The 14,658-nt window shown below is 39.0% G+C and overlaps 1 protein-coding gene, 1 long non-coding RNA gene and 1 pseudogene across 3 annotated transcripts in view; all 3 read left to right on the forward strand.

The window, feature by feature from the left end:
• Positions 1-9,089, forward strand: part of LOC144651418 (uncharacterized) — a 52,125-nt pseudogene extending 43,036 nt beyond the window's left edge. The window contains exon 16 of the transcript XR_013570312.1: positions 8,834-9,089. The product of XR_013570312.1 is annotated as an uncharacterized LOC144651418 (transcript). The remainder of the gene's footprint in view (positions 1-8,833) is intronic.
• Positions 4,636-9,089, forward strand: LOC144651558 (uncharacterized). Its single transcript, XR_013570333.1, has 3 exons — positions 4,636-4,763; positions 6,346-6,431; positions 8,263-9,089. It is a non-coding gene; the product is annotated as an uncharacterized LOC144651558 (long non-coding RNA).
• Positions 9,090-11,369: 2,280 nt separating this feature from the next.
• On the forward strand, positions 11,370-13,962 carry LOC144651490 (roundabout homolog 3-like). The gene is made up of 2 exons (XM_078511437.1): positions 11,370-11,825; positions 12,101-13,962. The coding sequence occupies exons 1-2, from the start codon at positions 11,453-11,455 to the stop codon at positions 13,237-13,239; spliced, it is 1,512 nt and encodes a 503-aa protein (XP_078367563.1). The 5' UTR covers positions 11,370-11,452; the 3' UTR covers positions 13,240-13,962.
• Positions 13,963-14,658: the final 696 nt, after the last annotated feature.

A 14,658-nucleotide genomic window follows, 5' to 3' on the forward strand; every position in this document is an offset into this window, starting at 1 on the left:
GATATTGAAGAACATGGAAAACGGGTTTGTTTGCCTTCAGTACAACGTGTTGACATTGTGGTTACGAGCGTTCTTCTGTTTGGATAGTAGACCATGCTGTGTAAATAGTTCACATCGAATCCAAAACAATACCGTTTCGTTTCTGAGGAAATCAACCAAAAACAGCAACGCGACGTTTCTATCGAGCCTTATTTTAAAAGTATTTGTTATCCAACGGTCTCTTTCCTTAAACTGCTGACTTGCTACGTTTGTTAATCTTTCGCGCGGTCGGGGGGAATGAGTAGAGTACAAATATCGTGAGATATTTGTACTCGTTTTGCTGGTTATTTCACTTATTTGTACTATACGAAGCAGAGTTGGATAATAATAATAAACTGTCGTTGTTGTTTATGCCAAATTCAAGTTGACAAGCCAAGGCAATAAAGAAACGTATGACCTCAAGAAGGAATTACGAACCAAATTCATCCAAAGAACATAACACAATATGTGCAACAATACTAAGGTGAATATTTATTCTGATCCTAGCATTTGTGAAATCGCTGCAACATTTTTAATCTATATAGAAGTCCCATGAAATAGTCTAAAATCTTACTATTTGCTGTTTTTTTCTCAACAAATTAACGTTTTCTTTTATAAAAAAAATATTCAACATAGTGTATATTAAGCTATTCCGTTTAATGATGTAATCAAGTAACTGTTGTTTATTCTCTATGTTATACTTGGGTATTACTGGTGACTTTTTAAGGTATGGAAATTTACGTAACGCGAAAATGATTATTTTATGCTCCTTTATGCGTTACTCAGCGATATTTATTCTTTCTGCGCCCATTGCCTTGGTTGAGCTCGGTTTGTTGGGTAGAGATATGACATAACATATTCTGCCATCTTTTGGCCACCGAGGTGGCCGTTTATTTTCAAATGAAGCTTAGTCTAAATGAAACTGTTCCCAGCAAAGGTAAGGGGATACCTGAACACATGCTAATAATCTTTTTCTGTGAGAAACAGGGAGAGTGGAAAATGTTGACTTCGCCTTAAATGCTTCGATGCCAAGAGGCTTAATATAGCTCCTCTCTGTCTTATACCGAGGGTTAATGCTGAAAGATGTTATTTCTATCACCTGACCGGAAGCCCCAACAGTTTCATTGTTGCGTTCGACGAAGGAGGGCGCAAGCCTAATTTTGTTTTTGCGTCCTGTGTCTTTTGAGTTGGTATGCCTGTGTACTGTTATGCGGAATGAATTGAGCCGCTTGCGCGCGCAGATGTAAGAACGTCAGATTGCCCCCCCCCCCCCCCCCAACTTGATTTTTGCAGGGGCAAATCTCGGCGGGGAAACTGGTAGCCACAGATAGCCTCGATCTCATGCAAAACAGGATGGCGCCCCAAACTGAGCTCAGAAACATTACTTTGCTTGAAAAAAGGGCTAAAAACGTGTGCCCAAAGTTGTAATTTTGCCGAAAATGTCGTGGAGAACATTAAAGGGTTATCATCCAAGGCAGCAGAGTTGTCTTCAGCCAACGAACATCATAAAAAGAGTGAAAATCGAGTAAGTCGATGCGTCGTTTCGTACGGAGATCGTTCGTAGGTAAACCAGCGTGTTTTCCGGCAATTCATGTTGCACAAAACTACAAATTCTTAGAATTGCATGCATCAAGAGTGGGTATAATGCGGATAATAATTGTTTTATTACTGCTTTGAATTTTGTGATATTTCGTTTATCCTAGAAACACTAGACGTTTTGACGAGGAAATCGTTGTATATTGAATGTTCAGCATGCGTAAATTATGTCTGTATTTTTAAGTACTTTGTGACATTTTGTGGAACTTCGTGAATGAAACTATTTCCCGAAGTTTGTGGAAGTTTAAATCTCGTTTAGTGCTAAACGATAACAAGTCAAGTGAAATAAATAATTAGTTTTGTGTACATAATTATGTTATTCATTCTATGTTCTTTTGGCTCGTCACACAATCTTTCTCACACATATACTCCTCGCGTTTAAAGTGAGGTATAAGCATAGTAATTAACTTTGGTATAAGGCATACTACTTGTAGGCCGACCATGTCAGTTCTTTGCCACTACCTGCTTACCTTGGTCTATTTTACCTATAGGTCGAACGCACTCCCCTAATCTCTGATCACTACTAGTTCATAAGGTGCATAAAACCATTTATTTGATAAATAAATTTCTTTCATAAGAGTTTTCACTGGCGTGACAGTGATAAGTCACGACAGTGAGAGCACTGCAGTTGTCAAATATTTCTCTTTCTAATAATTTTCAATCTCCTTCTTTTGTCTTTATGACGATTATCTTTTCGATATTTTAAGAACATGTTTTTACCATCTTTTTGCCTTTGTTAAAACGTGTTGACATTGTGGTTACGAGTGTTCTTCTGATTGGATAGTAGCCCCTGCTGTGTAAATAGTTCGCATCGAATCCAAAACAATACCGTTTCGTTTCTTAGAAAACGAAACAAAAAAATTTTGCTGCAAATTTCGTCTTCTGGGTCACAATACAAGCTCCACAAACAATTGCAGTTTAAGCTTTCCGTTTTTTTTTTCGAAAATGATTCACAACCCAAACTATTGTCCTGTGCAGAGCCTGTGAAGATTGTAGCGTGAGGAAAAAGACAAAATGGATCTCAGCTGTTCCTCTTAAACAAATATACTCAAATCTAATAACAAACAGAAGATAATGACCTACTTAGCGTCGGTCCAATAGCATTAAGTGACAAACAAACACATAAATGGCACGAACTCAAACATTCGTGATCAAGTGACACACAGCTGATGTGTTTCCACAAGAGACTTTTATTATGATTTTAGATCGTGAGTGGAGAACCAAACTAGAAATAAGAAAGAGCAAACCTAGCTAGGCTATGCTGGCTTTGGCTTGTTACTAAAGTCAGTAAAACATTATGTATTCTTTTTTCGATGTATATATATATATTTTTAGTAGTACTGGACTCTTATCCAGATGAAGCCTCATTTTTAACTGTGTATCGCCTGTTCATATTGGTATTCTTAGAAAAATAGCATGCCACCGGCAAACGGCCAGTGCTTGGTTCAAACAAGACAAAAAAAATTATCTCCTGCTAAGGTAGACCTTTATAACTTAATTTAATGCTTATATTCTCAATGACAGAATTTACTTACGCGGACGTGCTAATTCACATTCACGAAAAGGAAAGCGTGTCACAACTTGCAGCTGAAATCATGCACAACATTATAGCAAAGCTAAAAGATGACATTCCGTTTAACGTATTTATGAAACTAAGGAAATATTTCTAACCAACGCCATTGCCAGCAAGAAAAAAAAATAGATAAAATAATAAGCTAGTGTGCTTGTTGACTCACAAATCTGATTAAGAAAGGGGCTGAAAATAGTTTCACCTTGAAAATATTGTAGTCGAGAATCGTGATAACGTATTGGTAAAAGTGCTAGTTTGGTTTTGATTTGAATAATATAGACTGTGTGTAGCCAGGTTTATAAACACAGCGTGTTTTGAAACTCATCGTTAAAAGCAATTAGCAGGCTCAATTTTGCTTGATAAATACAGGCGCATTGTTTTCAAAGTTTTCAAAAGGAAGGCTTGACAGTTTAATTTATCGCTCAAATAATGACAATAGCTATGTTTCTTGCAATGGCAAGGCTTTTTCATTTTCTTTTTTACCATTAATTGGTCTTTTTTAACGTACTTTGATGTGTAGCATTGTAGATAATGGAAAAGAATGTAGTCCGGTTGTTAACACACCAAATCTCCTCAATAACTTTTAAAATAATATTTAAACAAGAATAAAACAATCTAGTATCAAGGAGTATCACTATCTGTTAGGTCTAATATCTTTTGACGTTTATCTTTGTTCAGGTGGAATCTTAAATAAAAATGTGACAAAGATCAAAAGAAGAATGTTTATTTTTATGCCATTGGACAGATCAAAAAAGAAACAAACTCGTTCTGGCGAACAAAAGCGATCATTGTTCAAGGAAGGCACTCATTCAGCTTTGAACAGCAAGAAGTAAGTTTTTTAGTTTTTTGTTGTTTTTAAAATCATTTTGATGCTGCATCTAACGTGTTCGATATCCCGTTTTCTTATATGTTCTAGTTTCTGCTTTCGTTCTTACAACCCAGGAGCTGAGTTCTTATCAAGGTAAGTTATATACAATTCTATTCAGAGTTTTTTTGTATTTTACATTTGCAACTGAAAATTTCAAAAGCCAGGAAAACGCCCCACCCATTACCTGATGGGAACAGGCAGTTGGGGAAGTAGATAAAAAGCCTTTTAAAGGACCTCTAAGAAATTAAAATTATCTTTATTTGAGTTAGAATCGTTTGAGAAATATTCCGTGTTAAATCAGAGATAAACTAAGAGACTGACTCTCGATATTTACTTGAAATAAAATTAAATAAGTCATATTCACAATTTTTAATAGCTCAGAAAATAATTATTAGACCTCTGATTGATATTTTATCTGGTTGTTAATGCTATTTCACGCACGCTTCTATGATGTTTCATCACGTGAAAATTACCTTGTATAAGCATAGCAGGTAACCAGTTTTGAGACTACAGAGAGACTACAAAGTTTACAGGTTCAAACTGGCCTAGTACAAGCTAATAGTCAGAATTTGATCATGAGAACTAATTAACCACTCAATGATTTTCCATTTTCATAATAGACTTTAAAGATGACTGCCAAGGAAATTGTGTTTTTCTTCTTCTTGATGTCACGCATTACAACGGAATCAAAATTTTCCGAGAAGCCCAGAGGTAAGCATTACTAATATAGAATAAAAGCCCTCTACTGAGAGGACATGTGGTTACTGTCTGCAGTAAATAAGAACAACAATGATGAGAGAGGAGTTGTATCTTTAGGTTTATTGGGGAGTACCTTATTTGTACTTAATTTCGCAGGTACGGTACTTCATTTCGCGATTTTGACGAGACAGTATTTACTGGTATTTTATTTTTGCAATTTGGAAAAAAATACGTTACAAACATTGAAAATATATTTAAAAACGTTAAAAAATACGTTTGGTGGGTCTTCATTTCGGTTTACCTACAATGCACTCTTGTGAGCCTGTCACTGTTAAGTTTTGTACGGAAACACAATTATTACTTAGAATTGAAAAGCCTTTGAATCAAGTAAATTGGTAGCCTATTGGTAGAGTTGACGCGCCTGATGCGTACTATTCCGGGTTCGACTCCACACCTGCCGTTTTTTTGTTTTGTTTTGTTTTTTACATTTTGTTTTTTCTTATTTTCTTTTTCTAAGTGTCTAGAGCAATTATTATACCTAATCGTACCTTTTTGGTACGCTTCGGCGGCATATCAGGCGAGTTTGGTCGAGCCATGGTTCGTATTTTGGCGGCAGTCGAGCCAAAATACCCATGGCGAGACCAAACGAGCCTGATATGCCGCCGAAGCGTACCAAAAAGGTACTATTAGGTATTTACTGTACCCAAATTCAGCCAAAAATCCGGTGATATTATTCGCTCTGTCGAAGCCATGCTTGCCAGACACGTAGTGCAAAATGTGTTGACCTGCTTGTATTGATACTTTTTTGGTCTTTAACACTTTTATCAAGTCCTCTTCTCACATTTTTTACTCGTTTGTTTGGAGTTTCATTTCCTAAATTTTCAAAATCCAAATTCAGCGAAACATTTTGAAACTCCGACTCCATTGTTTCAGTGTGAATGTTTCAGTACTCGTCGGCAAACATCGCGCAATTGGCGAGCGCGCTCAAGTTTAGTTTTGGCGGGAAAGTTTTTCTCATTTTACGACCGGTAAGCACCAGCTAATTTAAAATACTCGTTTCTGCTTTATTGGTAAAACCTCTTTTCAATTCATAGTACGGAAAGACTACTTTAATTCAAAGTGACCGTGATATGGTGGCATATCAGGTCAGTGACTTGATATCGTAGGATATCAGAATAGTAGATCGCGCTTCTGATTGGCTACTTGCGAATTTGGGTACGGTAATTGCATTTAGCTGCGCGTGCAAGTCCTGAAAACTCCATTTCAAGTTCGTAGTTTGGGTTAATGACATTATTACAATAGCTTACAATAATAATGTCTTAGTTTTACTTTCTTAAGGTTGACGAAGGTTGGTGTTAGCTATCGAAAAATCAGAAGCACTTTATTCTGATATGAATGAGTAATGTCTTTAAGGCCAAATTGGCATCTTGTGGAACGAACAGACACGAAATAGATTATTCAATCCATTTTTTGGGGAAGTGCGTCGTTAGTGATAAGCATTTAAAAAATGCTAATAATGATGTTGATTATGATCAACATTTTGACGGTGATCAAGGAAGTGATCAAAATAATTTTACCCTCGTTTTCTTCTCAGTTTTTCCCAAAAGTATGTTGGCAAACTCCCCAGGAGACTCAGTACATAATGATGCAGGGAAGCCTGGTTGCGTGTCACGCAACAACGTGAATAATGTGTTTCTTGAGCTAAAGAAGCGTGTAGACAACTTGATCGAAAAACAGATTGCTGATCTAACAGCGAATGCAAGTTGCAACCGTACGCGCAAGTAAAGCAAAAAAAATATGATTAATCGTGTCATGCCAGTTAGTTTGAAAGAACTATACGTGATCTTGTGGTCCCACACACTGCATCGCCGCCTTTACGCTCGTCAATTAAAAATCTCCTTTTAAGGTCATCTTTTAATTTAAAAAAGCCTTAAAAGGTCAAATATTGGGTGTTATCATATGACCCGTACGGACCCGCGCGCAATTTCCTTGGAAAACCATATGAGAAAAAGTCCCGTATGAGGGCCGTACGCCTCGCTCTAGCAGGGCCGGAAAAAGCCGTACGGCCCAGCTAGAAAAGCGTACGGACCCGCTACTGCTGCGAGATGCCGAAATAGCATGGAACCAGTTGAATCCACAGCTTTGAATTCAGATGAACGATAGTTAAGATTTTTCTAAAAGCAAAGAATGTCCAACATGTTTATTAAAACTTTACTATCTAGAAAGCGATGTAGTTTGCAGGCGCAAAAATTTAAATAAAACGTGTTTAAACTTGGCAAATGATGAAGAAATACTCCTGACAACAACAATAAAATCGAAATAAAAGCCGTAAAAAAAAAACATAACCGGACAAAGACGTATCCTGGTTTGTAGTCATGATAAACATTGAAGAATAAAAAAAGCAAATGCGAAGTAAACTCAAATTTCTCTTTCTGCTGCGTAATTTTAACTCACAACAAACAAAATGCGAGTGTACATGTTTACGGCTAACCTGATCAATGGCACAGTTTCCCGCTTGTTTTCACGAAGCATTTTAAGCACAATTGGGACATCAACTGTAATGCAGAGCTCAACATCGTCGAGGAACTAACGAATTCAGGGACTTAGAAGCAACAGTAGACGTTCATGAATCCTACGATCCGTGGTAAACAAAACAACTTGAAGCCGAAGGGAAGCGAAGCTCGAAGCCAAATTCCTGAACTGCCAGTGCAATCCCTTTCCAAGTCTTTATCATACTAGCTTAAGATGTGATGTTGTTTTAACGTCCAAAATCCTTCTTGGTGAAAAATAAATTAATTCTCTCGTTTGAACCAATTGCGAATTTCGGCTCAGAAGAAACGTCGCTAAGTTGTTCAATCAGGATAAATTCGGTCTTCGCTGTGACGAGCACGACTAGCCGAAACGTCGTGCAAATTCTTTGTTGTAGTCCTTCATAAACGTTTCCTTTGAAATTTCTACTAACTGCAGTCATTTACGAGGAATTCTGTCGGATTTAAATCTTCTTGGAATGGAGCTGAAACTCGGAGATTTGGTTGACAATTTTAACAAAAGTCCAAAAACTTTGTACGCACATCGCAGTTCAAATGCACTTTACTGGCTTCCCAAACAAATTGTGAGCTACCATTGGCTTTTCAAAATGCGCGCGAAACGGGCCGCCGCGTCTGTATCCACGAAAGAAAAACCAAAAAAAATTCAGTGGTCATATGATAAAATGCTTATTGACTGAGTTAGGTCGGGCCGGACGGGAAAATATTTGGCTCTCGGTCGGGACGCACGGACCTCGCTGCGCTCGGTCCGTACGTCCTGACCTCGAGCCAAATATTTTCCCGTCCGGCCCTCCCACTCAGTCAATAAGTACATAATAATGCTTTACAAACTAAATGTTTTTCATCCGCACAATCGGCCTAACTGTAATGGAATGCCAAAGACAGGAGGGTCTAAAATATTGTGAGCCACCTTAAAGAAAAACAGTAGATGATGTTGATTGCAATTTTTTTCTTCATTTTTTCAGTACCAAAGTCTTGTAGCGACTTGAAAAATCTCGATCGATCAACAGCAAACGGTACAGTCATCATCGACCCTGATGGCGAGGGAGATCTGGAACCTTTTACAGTTTACTGTGACATGAGTGACAAGAATGGAGTTGGCGTGACAGTGATAAGTCACGACAGTGAGAACAGAACGCACGTGCGGGGATATGAAGCTTGGATGAAGCTACAAACGTGACATCCATTACACAGGAACGAGTCTGTCTCAGCTGGCGAGTCTCACCAGAGTCTCCTCACACTGTGAACAGTTTATCAAATATGAGTGCTATGATTCAAGGCTGCTCGGACATGGAATGGCATGGTGGGTGTCACGTGATTCTTATAAGATGGCGTACTGGGGCGGAGCATCACCTGGCAGTGGTAAGTGCGCATGCGGGATGACTAACTCATGTGCAGACCCGAGTCTTTCTTGTAACTGTGATAAGAATGACTTAGCATGGCGTGAAGACAGCGGTCTCCTCACTGACAAGACACATCTTCCAGTTAAACAGCTGAGGTTTGGCGATACAGGCGGAAGTGTTTGTAAATACAAAGAGCAGGGTTACCACACACTGGGAAAACTGAAGTGCTATGGCATAGCATAAACACTGTTATGTTGATGTACGTATCTCAACGAACACAATCGTCATTAGCTTTTCAATTACAAAATGTTTGGTCAAGCGCATTATTTGGAATAATCGAGTTTCCATGTAGCATTGTACGGATTACAAAAAATGAAGGCCCGTGAAACCAATTCGTAGTAGCAAAATGACAAAAAAGACAGCGAGGATGAGAAATTAAGGATTTATTTGTTTAAAAACTGTTCACTTTGTCTTCACATTGTTGAACATAGGAACTCTGTGCCATTTAGTGACAAATGTGAATTGTGATAGCTTCGTGAACAACTGTAGTGTAACCAGACACAAATGAAAATAATAAAATGAGAGACGGATTGATCTATTTGTTTTTCTTTTTTTTATTGTGCTTACTCTACAGTAATTTCTTAACAACATTGAAACTGTTTCGGTGATCGCCTATGTAATCTCACTAATGACCGAAAAGGATTAGTATCGGAAGTAAGTAACTCTACTACAGCATCTACTACCATGCTGAATTTTATTATCCCTGAAAACAGTGATAATTTATTTTAAGACTTGCAGCAATTTTAACCGAAATTTTAGAGTTTTGGCAAATGTGCCATATAGACTTGACACTGAGTTGAGATCAAGAGTCTCTAAAACAATGTAATTACACAAAAGTCAAGCGAGTCTGATCCATGTTTACACAGAGATGGCGGAGTTGGGGGGCTAGGGGGGCTTTAGCCCCCACGCCCAGAATTTCTGAAAAAAATAAAGACTTATAAAGAGAAGAGTTCTTTTAAGCCCCCCACTTCAAGTCACTGGTCAACCCCCATTTGGGGGGTTAATTTGTTTCCTTTACGGTTAACAGAAGTGATAAAAGTTAATTTCCATTGTTAAAAAAAGTTAAAATCAATGTTTATCATTGTAAATAGTAATTTTAAGGTCTTAGGACCATTCTGGGATATTTCACAGAAATTCTGGGCCTTTCTCAGTACCGAAAAACATATAAGGCAAGACAAAAGACTCTCACTTTCGCTAAGACTCTCACTTTCGTGGTCTCTCGTTGCCAGACATTTTTACAGTTAACATTTTGTACGGATAAGGGGAAAAAAGGGTTAAACTTTTACACCTAGCACCTAAGTTTTTGGTCGGTTTTACGGCTATAATAATAAACCCCTTTGAGACCCTCAACTAAAAGCTGACCACTTACCCGCCATCACTTTGATAACGCTTCCAATCTCTTGCCCTTCCCCTCTCTCGGGATTCTTTTCACGTGTTTATAAACAATCGAATGAGAATACAAGGCAAGAAAAAAATAATAAAGGACTATAAACATTCCAGCACTGATTCTTTTCGTAATCAGTTTTATTCCCCCCCCTCCCCCCCCCCGGGATTTCCCCCAGGTGGCGTGTGTGGAAATCATTTCCCACGAAAACTCTCCTTCTGGTGTCCCGGCCAGGGAAGAACTTGAACATGTAAATGTTGCTTTCATGGTCATTTGGCCAATCTTTCCCTCCCCTCCCTTGCACATGTACTCCACCTCACCAGCCCAGGGAAATATTCTTTAAGTACGTAATCAGATAATATACTTCCTGTGATACTCAATCTCCATAACAAGCACAAACAAGTCAAGATTTTTACTTCAAGATTCCGGTTACAGTTTCGTCGGTGAGATCGATAAAGCTCAGACAAATCAGCTCTCTGTCGTCTTTAGGTAAATTTTAAGCAGCTCGCAGAGGAAAAAAATGTCCTAAGTATCAGTTTGAAATCAAAAGTTTCAGATAGGAGCTGTAACGATGATACAAGATAAAGAAGAGAAGCAGCCGAACAAAAGACAAACGCTGAACAGCTTGTGTTCCGCGTCAGGCTTGCTGTTGTCTGTTGTGTGTTGTATCGCTCTTATTCACGTGGAACTCAGAATACAAGAACATCATCGACTGATATCACACTCAGTAACATTCTGTGATAAGATGGAGACAGAAATCCTTCGAAAAGTACAACAAAATTACGGCAGATGGCAAGGGACCAAAGGTGAGTTGCGTTATGTAGCTGATCATTCTTTATATACATCCGCCGTCTTGTGTTCAGTTCAACCTCATGTCATTTATCCTTAAATAAACTTTTTACTCTCTTTTAACCAATACAAATGAAAACGAAAAAAACGAGGCTGACAGCATGTTACTGAACCCCTTTCTTAAGGAAGCGAAAGTCTCCTCCACTGCTGCTGAAGCTCGATCATAGCTTCTGTTGTATGTCTAACAATATTTCAAGGGGTGCGATTTTAACTTGAATAACTGTTTTAAATTTTTCAGGTGGACAGGAGACAGTCTCAAGACAAAAACGCTCTTCGCCTGATGATTCTAAACATAAATCAATTATAACAGCCTCTGAAGTACAAGTAATGATCAAACAAGAACTTGATCTGCTACAAAACCAAGTCTGTGCTAAAGATCACACGCTCTGCCGCACAGGACCAAAAGGAAACACGGGAAGACGAGGAAGACCGGGAACGCGAGGGAGACCAGGTTCCTCAGGGAGACCCGGGTCAAGCGGACCTCCCGGTAAACATGGACCAATAGGAGCTCAAGGACCAATGGGCATAAAAGGGGATATTGGAGTGCCGGGGGACCTCGGTCCCGTAGGACCTAGAGGCCCGCTGGGTATGAAAGGCGTCAAAGGTGAACCGGGCCTGTCCATCTCGGCTCCATCTCTGCTGCAGCGTCCTGTTGGAATAACAGTCAATGAAAGTCAGACAGCCATCTTAAAATGTACAGCGGATGGTAATCCAAGTCCAAAAGTCACGTGGTCTAAGCTGAATTCGTCGCTTCCTGTTGATCGCCATGTAGTAGTGTCCAGTGGCGCTCTGATTGTGAAAGACGTTAGAGTTGGAGACGACGGAGTTTACAGCTGCCAAGCTGAAAATTTGCTGGGACAAGTGAATGCCTCGGCGAAATTAACTGTGCAGTGTAAGTTGTATAATTTATACATTTACCTTCCAGACGTTGCAGTTAATGTTGTGAAAAAATCCTTTCTAAAAAAAAAAACAGGTTAACCCAACGGTATTCATCGGAAGGCATCTAAGCGTAGGCTATATAGTGATTAATGAAATATAATATAAATGTGAAATAACATTTATGTACATTTTTTGTAATACCCTATCAGTATGATAAAATCTTGTTTATCAAAGTGCATTCATCTTGTGCTTGGTCAAAGAACTTGACAGTTCTCTTGTTCTCGACAGTTCCTCCTCAACTTTCATTGTCATCCAATCGATTGATGGCTGAAGAGAAACAAAACGTCACCATCGCCTGCACTGCTACTGGTCAGTCGCTTCCCAGTATCACGTGGTCCAAAGCAGTTGGTAGTTTGACTGAAGTCAGAACTAAAGTGATGAATGGAACCCTGACAATCTACAATGTGACACGAAAGGACGCTGGAACATACATCTGTAACGCAGAGAACATTCTGGGATCAGCTACAAACACTGCTCTGGTCATGATATTTTCTCCTCTGCGCTTCAAAGTCCGTCCTCCTCAAGAGGTAACTCCTGTGATGGGTTCAAGTGTTCATCTGCCGTGTGTGGCCGTGAGTGACCTTAGAACTACAATCTCTTGGACAAAGGATGGCAAGTCTTCAATTCCTGTAGAGTCCAATATTCTACAGAATGGAACACTGCTTATTCAGAACATCAAGAAATCACACGAAGGATCTTATACCTGTAGAGCTAACAATGCTCTGTCAACAATAGAAGCCAAAGTTAAAATCAATACTCCATTTATTATGACTTCCTGTTCTGTAATAAGAAAAAACGTCAGCAGCGTAAGCGGAAATTACGTCATTGATCCAGATGGCGCTGGAGGCCTGGCACCATTTACAGTTTACTGTGACATGAGCGACAAGAGTGGCGTTGGCGTGACAGTGATAAGTCACGACAGTGAAATCAGAACGCACGTGCAGGGATATGAAGCTGCGGGTAGCTACTCACGTGACATTCATTACACAGGAGCGAGTCTGTCTCAGCTGGCGAGTCTCACCAGTGTCTCTTCAAACTGTGAACAGTTCATTAAATATGAATGTGTTGGTTCACAATTTAAGGGCGGAGTTGGCTTCTGGGTGTCACGTGATTCAACTAAGATGACGTACTGGGGCGGAGCGTCACCTGGCAGTGGTAAGTGCGCATGCGGGATGACCAACTCATGCCTAGACTCCTGGCGTGCTTGTAACTGTGATAAGGAAGAGTATGTATGGCGCGAAGACAGCGGTCTCCTCACTGACAAGACACATCTTCCAGTTAAACAGCTGAGGTTTGGCGATACAGGCGATAGTGGCGAGCAAGGTTATCACACACTGGGAAAATTGAAATGCTATGGCATAGCATAAACGTTGATTTCTTTATGTATAGTCCCCAAATGTAGTAGCAACACCTTTAAGTTTTATGTTTGTAATGACAATATTGATATGTTGAAGTAATATAGGGTACATATCACAAATGTCTTATAATCATAGACACACGGAAAAACGTTTCTTTTTCTTTGATAGCTCGACGCACAGTACGGTCGTTAATGTACATTGACCTAATTTGATAAAAGCAGTTTTAATTTGGCGCGACATGTTGTCTCTACCTTGACATTTATTCTGTTAGTTTAACACGAAATAGTTTTCTTAAATTCGTAAAACTCCTTATCATGCAATTGTTAGGCTCAGTAAATCTGGACTGTGGTGTTTACCATGAAAATCCATTCACGACTTAATGTCAAACAGGACGCTAAAACAATAACAATGAGACAACAGAAGGGAAGTAAGACAAAGCAGATGTAAGGATCGAAGGGAGGATACAGGATAAGAAAAGAAAAATTAAGCGTGACTTGTGCTAGCTTTCATGCACATCTGATGAAATGATACTTCTGGGCCACGACTGACTGTTGTCGAGCTGCCGGGAAAAAATGGAACGTGCCGTGCCCAGCCTGGCTGTGAATGTATGAAATACCTTGATAAATTAATAGATCTGTCAGGGCTTGACCCTCCTCTAGCGCTCATGGTAAATTATATCTCTTTTAAATAAGCTTTTACGTGCATTATTCCTGATCTGCAATGCCCTTCATGAAGTGTCCAATTAAAAACCGCCATATCATGAGTCACTGTAATGTTCAATTATTATTTTCTAGGAAGACTTTGTACAGTTTTTTGTTGTTTTTATGTAGTTTTGATTATAGGATGTGATAATTACTAGCGGAAAGTGATTCCATTGTACTTTTCAACGGTAAAGGAGACACTTCGCTTATTTCGTGATAAAAAGTTATTGTTGGAATTGTTCTCTAAAGTAAGTATAACATGACCTGTAAATAAGCTTTGAACTCAGTAAATAAATCTTTTAGTTCAACAAATAGCACATGCCAGTCATTTCGTCTGTTAAGTTTTATATGCGAAATAGCTAGCAAGGCAACAGATATGGGGAAGCAAGTACTAGACCGGATTTCATTGTACTTATCACTACGTGAAGTGAGTTAGAAGTCGAAAGTACGTTGATGTACAATTTTCTGTGATAATAGTCTTGGTCATTTCGTGTTTAAAGCTGCTGGAATTAGTTAGCGTCTATAAATCCGCTTCAAAGTAGACTTTAAGCTCCCGCAATCATTAAAATTAGTAAGATCCTTTTTGTCAGGTCAGATACTGTGTGAAAACAAAAACGAATTTAAAAGTCCCGGCCCGCCCTCAGCTTAAATTAGAACGCAGAGCAAAGTACTCTTATGGTTTTTTGAGGAAACAATTAAAGCTGTGTCCTATTCGAAAATCACTTTC

This window comes from Oculina patagonica, chromosome 4 (genome assembly GCF_052425735.1).
Source record: "Oculina patagonica isolate OP01 chromosome 4, crgOcupat, whole genome shotgun sequence".
NCBI classification, from domain to species: Eukaryota; Metazoa; Cnidaria; class Anthozoa; order Scleractinia; family Oculinidae; genus Oculina; species Oculina patagonica.

Coding starts and splice junctions, on each gene's coding strand:
- LOC144651490 (XM_078511437.1), top strand. CDS start 11,453: ATGGGCATAAAAGGGGATATTGGAGTGCCGGGGGACCTCGGTCCCGTA. Junction 11,826..12,100: donor GGCGAAATTAACTGTGCAGT/GTAAGTTGTATA, acceptor TGTTCTCGACAG/TTCCTCCTCAACTTTCATTG.